At 37.2% G+C, this 12454-nt stretch overlaps 1 protein-coding gene across 3 annotated transcripts in view; it reads right to left on the bottom strand.

Annotated features, from left to right (window-relative positions):
- The window catches only part of MMS22L (MMS22 like, DNA repair protein), a 94222-nt gene that overhangs the window by 58997 nt on the left and 22771 nt on the right, over positions 1–12454 (bottom strand). For all 3 annotated transcript variants that reach the window (XM_065834255.2, XM_071806723.1, XM_071806722.1), the window contains 3 exons: positions 11483–11596; positions 9783–9962; positions 3208–3270 (listed from right to left, as the gene is read on the bottom strand). In XM_065834255.2, coding sequence (XP_065690327.2) covers positions 3208–3270; positions 9783–9962; positions 11483–11596 — 357 coding nt within the window. The remainder of the gene's footprint in view (positions 1–3207; positions 3271–9782; positions 9963–11482; positions 11597–12454) is intronic.

Genomic DNA, 12454 nt, shown 5'->3' with positions numbered 1-12454 from the left:
AAACAGAATTGCAAATCAGCTCTACTTTTGTTATTAGCCCAGTAACAGAAATCCAAATTACAAGACAAATAGGGAATACCTCATGTAACCACTTTCCCCATACATGTCCTTTTTTTGTGATACAGATGGGAGATCTTTCACAAAAGCAATTGTCTTAAACTCTATCCATTAAAAACTAGAAAAAAGAGAGCAGTTTCTGGCTGTGAAAGTCACCAGTCTCTCAGCTATTTGAATCTGAAAGGATATATCCAAGGCAGCAGCATTCTGCACTTGCCCAGGTATCCTTCATTGCTCCAGCAACATTTACAGCTCGCAGTATCTGCTTCCCGTGTCCATTGGTCACCTAACCTGAACAGCACCTTCACATCTTCTCCTTGCTCAGAAGGAAGCTGACTATGTCCTTAGAAAGCTGAAGTTCCTACATGGAGACAGGGCACTGCAGCACCCACCCCTCTGCCACCTCCACCTGGATATGGGGCACCTTCCTCAGAAGTCTTTACCACCTCCTGCATCAGGCACGTGCTGGATGAAGGTGGCTCAGGCTCTCTGCTGTTCATGTGAGGGCTGCCCACTTTGTGCTGGGGATCACTAAACTCACTGGTTTCACTGAAACTACCAAAAAATGCTGCAGATTTAGCTAACTCCAACTTCTGCTCATTTCTCAAAGGTGACCATTCTTTTCTCAACTTTCATGATGTTCCCCTACTCTCAAAATCCACATCTACAGCTGTGCCTATTAAATCATCTTTTCACAACACAGCATTTGAAGCTTACAAGAAGAGAAATTAACAGTTACTGGTAGGAGAGAGATTATCAATTTACATTGCAAATATTTGATCTGCACCTTTTTCAGATGCTTTTGAACACACATTTTTGATTTCATCTCCATTCCTCCCCCATTCTTTGTATATTCCCATTTTCCCTCCAAACATGTACAGTCTACAAGTTTTTGAAGTTAGAAAGCAACAAGCACAAGTGGATTATGAGGTCAATGGAAATACTATGTACTAAACATTAGTAGTATTTAAGCTCTCACATACTTTAAAATGACATTTCTAACCAGCAATTTTTTTCCCTCTCTTGCAAATGAGGGATTTGGCACTATCATTTAGTCTTATTTTGCACAGCTGTGCACCTCTAATACAAGTAACAGAGGGTATATGCTGAAAAGGATGGTTTAGGTAGGACTTACTAACAAACTCAAGCCAAGTGTTGGTGGGCAGTATCATCAGTACTGTCCTGTTGTTCAAGGAGCCCTATTCTTCCTTTTGTCTTTTCCTGCTTCTCCATGTTCTTTATTGACTTTTTGATATCTCATTGTGCTTCTCATTCCTATGTTTTCTGGTCTCAAAAACACTCACTCAGCAGACAGTACAGAGACACAAAACGATAAAAAAGGTAAGAGTGGCCACATGAAACTGACAGAGCAACACAGGAGATGGACATGTCTACTGGTAAATAAAAAAATCTTCCTGGACATTGCCAGGATGGTTGATGTACAGGGGTAGAAAGCAGGATGCATTTTTAAATAAAAGTACCTACATGCAGTCATGCATGCACATATAGGGACTAATGCTCTCCAAAAAGCATTTCCTACAGGCTGCTGATTCCATAATATAAGAAAAAATAACAAACAAATAAAAAAAAGGAAATTAACTAGATGGCTCCTTAAACAGTTGGTAGTAGTCGCAAACATATCCTCGGCAAATTAGGGTTTGTTTTAATTCCAGCAGCTGTTGCCCTTGGAAATTAAAACAGATATTTGCCTCATATAACTGTGTCATGACTGACTCATTCAAATCTGAATGTGGCCACCTAGCTGCCTTTCTAAACTGTCTACAATACTTGTTTAACAGAAGCATCAGAAAGCTGTATAGTTTACACATATTCAACTTCAGAGCAATCTTTGTTTATTATTTTGAATATTCACAAGAAAAGAGGAATATTTTGAAGAAGAATGTAACTACAAGTAGCCTCTTGCTGTTTCTCAGGTTGCTGATGTAAAGAAGATGCAACACAGGAAGGTGGCTAAGAAGGTACTCACAGATGTTTTTTTTGGTCTCATCTTAACCTCTCCAGTTTCTGTCACAAAATGGTAAGCATCCAATAAGCGATAACATCACTATAGTTTTAATGTATATGCACAGTATGTTTATTCAGTTACATACTGTGAAATCATTTAAAAAGAGTTAACCTTTAAAGCTGAAAGACTACATAAACAAATGCTAGAGTTCACATCTAACATGATTTTTCAAACTTTTAATACCCTATCTATTGTTTCAACTTTCCTCACAACTACAAAGTATCTTTTTTTAAAAACTGTAGTTGTAACAAGTATTGTTCCAATACTCCAGCTTCCACCACAGCCATTGCTACTGCATGATCAAGGCAGTAGTAGCTTTCAACAACAGAACTTTGCAGATTTTTTTTATTTCCTCTGAGACCAAATACAAAAATAAACAAGTTTATTCTTGTCATAGGCATACACAAATTAAAGAAATTATTTTTATAGGTGTTGCTGATACAGCATTTGCAATTTGTACCATGCAACTTCAGAACAAATTTACAGAGCTGCAACATAACATTTAAAAATGTGATGAACAGCATATTTAAAAGCATTTTAAAAGGAGGTCAGTTCTGACCTCTGGGCCATAAAGCATTGCATTAACAGTTCTGCAGAAAGAAAAATGATAAGGTATGAAATGAGTGCTCAGAAACTAGAACCTTATCAGTAAGAGTTTGATTCAAGCCTGTAAGACAAATTGCTCAGCAAGGCAAGTCACCTTCCTGCTGTGATGAGGATATAGCTGAATTTTCAATGCAACTGACTATCTCCCTCATCATGTCTCCTCAACTTGATATCCTTACATTCAGTATCTGGTTTACATTTTCTAAGCATCCAGTTCTTATTCTGAATACATCTTGTCAGAGTAGCCAGATACCTACCCTTCCAGGATAATTATCTTTTTCCTTTATCTGACAATTTAGCATCAAGCACAACCACTTTAAAGCAAGTGTAACTGCTAACAAGGAAGGAACTGTATACTGCCATAGTTCAGCTACATCAAGGATATTCATTTACCTGTGATAAAAACACTAGAATTCCAAAAATATACTTGTTAGCTGAACTTTGTTTCATGCCCTGTCTTTTCCCAAAAGCATCCCTGACACTTTCCTTGTTTGTTGTTTCTTCCTTTGCACACTTACTTGAGCATCAGTGGATTTTTTTAGGAGTTCTTCCACAAATTTCCAATTAGACTCCTTCTGTTTCTGAAAAATAATGATTATTAGCATGAAATAGCATCTGTATTCCTCATCGGAATTATTTAATATTAACAGGAAAATAAGCAGGCAAGAGATTTCCATAAATATTTCATTTTCTGACAGCATATTGTAGTCATCATTGAAAACAGCTTTTTTTATGAATGTAATTGATATCTGTCCTAAAATTCCAGCATCAAAACCAAATAAAGAATATGCAATTTAAACTGGTTTAAGGGACTCTTGCAATTTCAACCTTCACTTTTAGTAAAGAGGCAAAACATGCAGGCATTTTTGATTAATACAAGCAATATGTCTTATAATTTATTTCTTTAACATTCTCTAAAAAGGAAGATAAGGGGTAAGAAGAAGGAAAAGGTACAATTTCACCTTTCATGTTTTTTCCTTTTCAATGAAAAAAATAACACTTCTAACTTATTTTTCCCAGGTCAAACATTAAGGATTTTTTTGCCCATTTTGATTAGGAGTTGGCCAGATAGTAATGGCCTATATAGATAGAAAAAATACAGGGTAGCTCAAATATGTTCCATAATTCACATTCTTGAGCTTGTGAAAATGGATGACTATCCATTTGAATCAACTAGACCACACTAGTGAAGTAAAAGGGTTACATGACAAAGTATATTGAAAAGAAAGAAAGAAAAATATATATATTTAGCAAAAAGTGGAAAGAAAATGGTAGAAGGTTTTGCAACTAAGACTGTTTCCCAGAAAAAAAATAATAAAAGGCAACCAAGCCAACATACATACAATTCTAGGATGTCCAAAAGTCATCTCTCACACTTCGTTATGTATATAGCTTGTGTAGGTGACTAGATGTATGAACATAGTAAGGCAGGATGATGATGATGAAAGTACTCATTGCCTCCACTATCACAACTGTTAAGCATTGTAAATTATTCTGCAGATATTTGTCCTTTAAGAGCCGGCATACAACTTACAATAAAGAGCATCTTATGTTTTGGTAATGGAAATATAACTACTTTTCAGCAGCAACAACATTGTGCCCCATCCTCTTCTGCTAGCGATTACACTACTTAATGCTGTGACTTGGTGACAACTCCACATAGAACTCCAGAAAGTAATCAAGAGGATTTTAATTATGAACATGTCCTGGTTTTGTTAAAAACAAGTTTCTCTTTTAGTGAATTTGCCTGTCTGCTAAAGCCTTCACATTAGCCGAATTTTCCTGGAGAACCAGATACATGTTTTGGTAAACATAGCAATGGAATGCAAACTTATTGATAAGCATGGATGCGCCTCTCAGGAGAGGGGTAACGAGAAAACAGGTGACCAAGAAACTGACCAACTGAGCATAACATCCCATTCACACGAATACTTCGTATAAAAGTGGGAGATCATGAGGATCTTGTCCCTTTTTTCCTTATGGCCAACATTAGGAGAGGACCTTGTGAGTCGTCCCTGTGAAGTGAGGCTTAGTGATGAATTGAATCCAGCTCCGGTTGGCTGCAGAGTCCAATCTGGGACTTCAGGTGCTGGCTCTGCAGTTGCTGGGACTTTCAAGATTGGTTTTATATATTTTGTATTATTTTCTCTATTCTTATTAGTAGCATTAGGAAAACATTTTTTATTTTTCCAGCTCTCTTCTCTCTGTCCTTCTTTCCCTCCCAATCGCCTGTCCCTAGTGGGAAGCGGGGAGAGGGAGGGGCTGAATGGGGAATGGGAGGGAAAGGGGGTTAACAATGTATCTGCCACGGTTTTATTGTCACCCCACAATCAAAACCCTCAACAGAACTCTAAAAAGATACGCTAATATTTATGTAATGCAATTTAACTACTTGATGGCTTCACATTTTGCATGAGAGGAAAAAAGATTTTTCTGAAAGATCCCCAATGGTAGCAAGTCACAGTTTCTACACTGTTTATGGAACAAACATGAATGAAAGGACTAGTATAGATAAAATTACACTAAAGCTGTGATTTCGTGATTCAGGAATGTATCAATGAAGAAGCTCCCACTGCTTCCTCCCCATCCTGCCAGATGCTCTTCCTGCCCCCACAGCTGCAGCCACTGCTCCACTGTTCTGGTACTTCTGTTTGTGGGACACAGCATGAACCAGATCATTGAAATGCCCCAGAGCTTCAGGAGAGAAAGAAAGAATGAAAAAGGGCAGAAGGCCCTGACCTAGGTCATAGAATAGGGCCACAAATAATTGTACCAGAACAGCAGAGGACCTATCACGTCCAGGGTGGTAAACAAGACTTCTTAAGATGTTATTGGTGCCAAAACTCGAGTCTGTACCATCCTGTCAGAAGGAGAGGCCACTGGATCAACAAGGAGCCAAGGAGTAAAGGCAGCACTTCCATAATGAGTAAAACCCACACAGTGCACAGTCAGCATTACAAGACAGTTCTGGCTATTATTTAAGTCATATTTTTATTGTGACTCCAGTATTTTAGAGCTTGATGTTATGTGAATATCTACAGAGTGGCATGGACCTACTGCAGACCCCAAGCAAAGCTAATCAACTGCTCAAAAGACAGTTTTATAAGAGATTAATAGATATTGAGTCATGCTAAATGGTTATGAGACCTCTGAATGTCTGGACCAGCCTGCTCAGAACATGCTTTTTGCACTCCCATAGCGCAAGGACACACAGTTTATACAAAAGGTGTTTATTGCCAGAGTTCCAGCTCAGCTACAGTATGCATATGACCTTAGAAGATCCTGCAGTAATCTACAGCAAACTCCTGACATCAACTGGAATTGATTATGTGATTACCCAGGTTCAGCTCAAACTCAGGAAAGAATGGCACCAACCACCTGCTGCACTCTTCTTTTAGCCCCAATTGTCTCTGTCTTTTGACAGACTTATTTCATTCAAATCCCACTAAATTTACATCCTAACAGTATTCCCTGCTACACTGGCAATATGGCATGGCAACTGTTTACAATCCATCCTTGTCAGAGAATATGTAGAATCTACATCTCTTACTCCAAACATGCTGGCTTACAACACCCTCCCCTCAACCCCTGAAGAGTCCGGAAAAACAAAAGAATCTGGAGACCTTACAGTGCCTAAGACTGCTGCTAAAACCAAAAACTTGAGCTGAGACCCTCTGGGGTTCTGCAAAGACTGACAGCTGCTTACCTTAAAAAGCCACACTAGGCTTCTCAGCTAGAAGTCCATCTTTGCATATCTTGTCACATAGTCATTTCAGATTATTCTATTCAATACAAGAATTCTTAGCCCCAAGTAATTCTGCCTATATTTCCCTAGCCCACAGTATATTGAAATTGACCCCGGCAACGGTCAGAAGTAGAACATTTCCTCATCGGGTCCCATTTGGTTTTTAATTCTACTTTTCAGAGAGTCAAGTGAGACCTGAATGTGGCATTATGGAAAGACATAGGTACTGCACATTCCTCATAAGTCTCTAGGAAACGTGGCAAAAATTTTCTAGTTTAAAAAAATGGTTTCATGTGCGTGAAAAATATATTCAATATATATGAATCATTGCATATGTGAGATTATGCTATATGAGCTAAAGGGGAAAAATAAAGAGAAGCAAGTCTGAAACCTATTTAGAATTTTAAAAGCTTTTATAATAACCTCAAGGCCATGCAGACCACATTAAAAAATTGAAATTCTTCCACAGATGACATAGGCTTAGAGGCAATTTTTGCTACAGAGCACATGAATAACCATCATTATGACACATCACCCTCCCACCTCTGATCACAGTTAATTAAAAGAAGGCATGTGTCATGAAGCTATTGCATCCAATGTTTAACCAACAGAACAGGACTACATTGAGCCCTGATATAATTCCACTGACTTCACAAATTTATACAATGGACTATTTTATCTTATGTTTAAAGAATGTTTGAGGCTCTAATTTGTGTGTGTGTAGTCTAAAGAAATGGTTACCATCAACTATCTATGACAGATTATATACTTGTGGTGTGTGAAAAGGCATTGTTGTAACTAAAAGATTTTTTGTAAGCACCCACAGCACTGAAGGCAACAGGGACCCCTGGACAAACAGCCATACTCAGAGAAGTACAAAGCACAGTTAACAATGTGAACATAAAGACTACTGGAAACATCAAAAGACATGCACAGAAGGGTCTCACAATTTACAAATTGAGACTTGGAGATTCTCCTCTCCCATGTGGGCTCTAAGGAAAAAATATTATTTAATCTTAGGCAAGTCACTTCCTGTCACTGTGTCTCAGATTCCTATTCCAAAATAAGAACAACAGGAATCCTTTTTCCCATTCTATGTCTGTTTGGCTTGTTTAAATAATATAGTACCCAAGGCAAAAAATAATCTCTCATGAAGCTAAACACATAGTACGTATCAGCATGAGAGACAGGAAAAAAAATTACAACTATAAAAGTAAATAGTATCACTGCATTTTGATTAGGGTATAACATATAAGAAACCCAGGATAAATGGCTGATTCACATTGGTTTCTGTATTTGACCTGGGAATAACCTTTTCTCTCCAGCTACGTTCCTCTAGTAAGCAGGGAGTGCAGTAATTCTATCTTCCCAGTGTCCCCCTGAAATACACTATGGCAAAAGCAAAAGAAGCCTGAGTCAAACTTCAATGTAACCATCAGATGCGATCTGCAATTTCACACTGTATGAATGTGGAAGAAGTTGCTTCATTTTGCCATGGCATAATTAGTGTGTAGTTCAGTCTTTTCTAATGAGCAACATGCCATGGGATCCTAAAGGATCTGTCAACCCACAAAGCGGCAGAAGCTTAAGCATCCTATATTCATCAAGTCCTTCAGTCAACAGAAATGGTCATAAGTTTTTCAACAAAGTATTCAAGCACTGAGTTGCCACACCTTCCCTATTTTTTTTTTTTTTTTTTGGTGACAAATCAGGGAATTTGCAAGATAAAAAGCAATGACAGTAATTCTTACTTTTATTAGAAAGTCTACTTAGGATTAAAAGCATTCACAGAAGTTCAGCATTATTCATTTCTTCTCTGTTTATGTACTAATGCTTTTAGAGATCAAAAGACGGAGAGGGGAGAGGAAGATTTTAAGTTTTCAAAGCCAATTTATCATCTGATGTGATGACTCTTTCCTCTTTACAGATCTGCAGTTCACAAACATGTTTCAAGGTTTTAACATTTCGTCCTAAATCAGGACAGGAAATTATGGTACAGATCAACAGAAAAAGGGTATGTGTGACCTTCCAAGTTTTAATACACACTATGAAACTACAAATAAAAAGATACTTCACAATAAAGGGCAATTAAACAAAATTTGTGTAAGAAGCTATATACAGCTGCTGCTTGGCAAACTAGGGAACATAAGCAAGCCAATGGCATGATCTGATTCTTCTTAATGACAAAAAAAACAGTATCAGACAAAAAAACAAAAGAAAAAACCCAACACAAACAAAAACAAATGAACCAAAAAACCCAAAAGATTTCTGGATCTTCAGCTCTCTCTTTGGCTTCTAGTCAGCTCCCTCTATAGTCAATTAAGAAAAATTGGCAGCTTCCATACCTCTCAAAATGGATTAAATGCCTCAGCAAGTGTCTATTTCCTTCCCAGTTAATGATTAGAAACTTAAAATTAGGCAGGATGAATCTCAGAGGAAGAGACTGAAAGAAGTCAGGATTTATATGTCCCCAGAACTGCAGAAAACTGCCTTGAGGTCCATGAAGGAATTTGATGCATCAGTACCAAGTATGGCCCTACATACATCTTACAGGTGCAGGAATGGCAGGTACAGGTCTAGGCCCCTTACAGAATGCATGCTCATGTCAAGTCCCTCACAATGAGATTCACAGAGAAGAACCTGACTAATTGGGGACTTGCTTGTTCTAGTCGGTAGGAAAATCATCTAAAAGCAAATGTCTTGCAACTTGCCATCAGAACTTCCTAAACTTAAGCTTGAATTCAACCTTTATTAGACAGTGTCTATTGGTAACACACCAACACAGAAAATTAAGCTGTATAAGCAAACATATATGCACCTCATCATGACATTGTTGTGGTGCAAAGGGAACACAATTAGACAGACTGGATTTTATCCAGAGCAGAGCTATCACTTAAGAAAAAAAAAAAAAAAAAAAGAATAACAGTTACACAGTCAATATTTGAGGTTTATACTTCATACCATATAATCTAATGCGTTAAGTTCCTAAAACAACAAAATCAGTGAAGCATTTGTGCCATGGGCAGACAGTCTTAAAACATATGTTACATCATTAAGTATATGTGCTAATAACTAGATGAGATCGGATATTTCAAATTTCCTTAATACAGTAAATGTACTGAATATCTGGTCTATAGCATGTATATGTCAGGGACTCTTAGAATGCTTACTGACTTATACAAAGCACACTTCAACACAACCAACCTTAAAGGACCTTTTTTTAAGGAGTGTGAAAGCTCCTGTATGACAATATGAATTGTTTTCTGTCATCAACAATAACCAAGCAACGTTAAAGACCTGACTAAATGATAACAACTTTTAGGCATTTAGAAAAAAAATCATACGCACCTTTTCATTTAGATTTCCATTACGGTCAAACTGGTAGAGTGATGCTAGATGAGTAATAATCCACCAGCTAAAACTCAATGGGTCTTTACACTGAACTGTTTCAAAACCAGGCGTCCTTTCAGAACTACTTGGTCTTTCAAAGATATTCTTCAGAGTTTTGTTCACCAAGCTCCAGAAACACTGTAGAAAATGCAGAAGTAAATCTGAACTGTGTTGAACAACAAAACCTATGTTAACAATTTTCTCTACGATACTGTCCTATTGATTAATTTGCTCTTACAGAGAACGAGCAAGATGACAGCCATTTAATGAAAATTCAAAAACCAATGTTCAGTATTACGAGAGAACACCTGTCATCTCTCACTCTCTCAAATGCCAGCAGAAAGCAATATGAAAGGACAAGCTTTGGTCACAAGGAAGAACACTATATGATACTTCACCAGCAAAACTACAAGCTAATGGAATGATAGCACACCAGCACTCAAGTAAGAGATCAGAGTTCTTCAAAGACTTCTTATAACATGGCTTTGAAAAACTTCTAGTGCCAGAGTAACCTAATCAAGAGGAAGACAGTAGTAAATGGGAGAATATCACTCTGAAAGACAGCAAACTGAGGTTCAAATTCTCTGTTTTGTTCCAAGTCTGTTCCAGCACCGACAAACCAATTAATTCTCTTTGCCTCAGATCCCTGTCCAAATCACAATATGACTTCTTCTTACAGTCTTTGCCTATCTTCCCAGCAGCTCTCTGGAATTTCTTTGCGCCTGTATTTCACCCGCCTTAGCTGAGTCCTGATCCAAACTTATGCTTCAAATTGCTAGTGCAAACACTTAACACTAACAGTTTCACTTGTGTGGTCCAGCTTTACATCTGTTGTCATGAATGAATAAAGAGCTATCAGTACAAACACTCTACCATGAAGTACTTCAGTCTACACTAAGTGAACAGTACTCATTGCACAGACAGCAGCTTTGGTTTTTATAAAGATCATTTAGAAAACTTTCAAAGGATTTTGACACTCCTTAACATTCAGAGAAACATCAGTTCAATTCTATCTAATCAGCAGTCAAGAAAGAAAAATCAAAACACTTGAAAATACCAGCAAAGGAGAAAAACAAAATAAAAAACATCATTACACAATGTATGTAATGGCCACCTAACCCATACTTTGAATACTGTATGCAATTCTGGTACTCTGCCGTTTGAAATAGGATGTTGTAGAATGGAAAAAAGGTTCAGAGTAGGGTGACAAAGATGACCACAGGTAGTGAATGGCACCTGTAAAAAGAATGACTGAATACAATGACTCTTAGCCTAGCTGAAGAAGCTGAAATAGCTGGAAGCCGTTATGCAGCAGAAAAACTACAACGTAGTTGCCATCACAGAGGAGGTAGCGTAGCCCTGTATATGAGGGAGTATTTTGATTATCTAGAGCTTGATGAGGGTTTCCTCAGCACAAGGAGCACTCCTTATCAGTGCTCTAGGTCATAACCAAACAGTATACTGCAAGTATGGGCTTGATGCCCATTCAGGATAAGGGCCTAATCATCAGAGTTAGTATGCAGTCCTCCTAAAGTAAATATGAAATTCAGTTGTATCAACAGATATGTGAATTAGTGCATCTATGGCAATGTGGGAACATTCGATGGCTGTATTGCATATGTAACATGCATGCATATGTAACAGTATTCTTCCATTACCTCTGTGTGAGACCCTTTACTTCTGTGGTCCAGCAGCTGTATAAGCAGAATCCATAGTTCTTTAATGCATGTACAGGGATAATGGTGACTAGTAAGAGCCTCAGATGGTCTCACCTGGAAAAGACCATGCAATACAATTATTCAGAGAAATGTTATTTTTGCAATTGCACTGTATGTACCAATATTTCCACTGGTTTGTGTTGTTTGGGGTTTTTTCAGTTAAATAATATAGTTACAATTACATATTGGAAAGTGCATTACTCCATTAACATCAAAAATATGTCTCATACAACAGACTGTTTCCTAATTGTACATAAGTTATAGGTTGTGCTGTTTCTTAGTTTCTTCTGAGCCACTTTCCAACATTATTTAATCAAATGAAAACGTGTTTCTGAGGCCTAAATGAAAAGGAATTGCAATACTGATTCATTGTCTGAAAGTAGAGCAAAGAGAAAATGACTGATTAGGTTTTCTTGATGTTCTCAGGAAGATAAGGAAAAAATTCCCAATTATTTAAAAGCTATTATTGTTGTTATTTTTAACTGAAAAATCCTTAATGACAAGCCTTAATGCTAGTAAAAGATGTTTTTGTTGGCATGAGGATGTTAATGTTCCCATCACATTTCTCAAAATCTGCTTTTCGATAAATTTACTGCAAGGTATTATTTTAATATGCAGAAAACAGTATATTTCAAGTCATGTACGTTATTTGATTACTATTCCACATTTAACGAAATTCACTCATACTGATGTATTTAAAATGTAGTCTTCTTGTGATTCATCTTTCAGTTTTACATTCCCTGAATTGTGAAACAAAATAAGCAAAACTGCAAAAAGTGCTAAACACAAACAAAAAATAATCTCTGTATACTTTCATGTTTTAAAGACATACCTGCATTGTATTTGAAATAATTATAGTATAGACAATACTTACTCCATCTTAGGACCTATGAATCAACTAAACTGTATTCA

This window comes from Patagioenas fasciata, chromosome 3 (genome assembly GCF_037038585.1).
Source record: "Patagioenas fasciata isolate bPatFas1 chromosome 3, bPatFas1.hap1, whole genome shotgun sequence".
Classification (NCBI taxonomy): Eukaryota; Metazoa; Chordata; class Aves; order Columbiformes; family Columbidae; genus Patagioenas; species Patagioenas fasciata.
The sequence above is the reverse complement of the archived record's forward strand: the minus strand, read 5'-3'. Positions and strand labels throughout refer to the sequence as shown.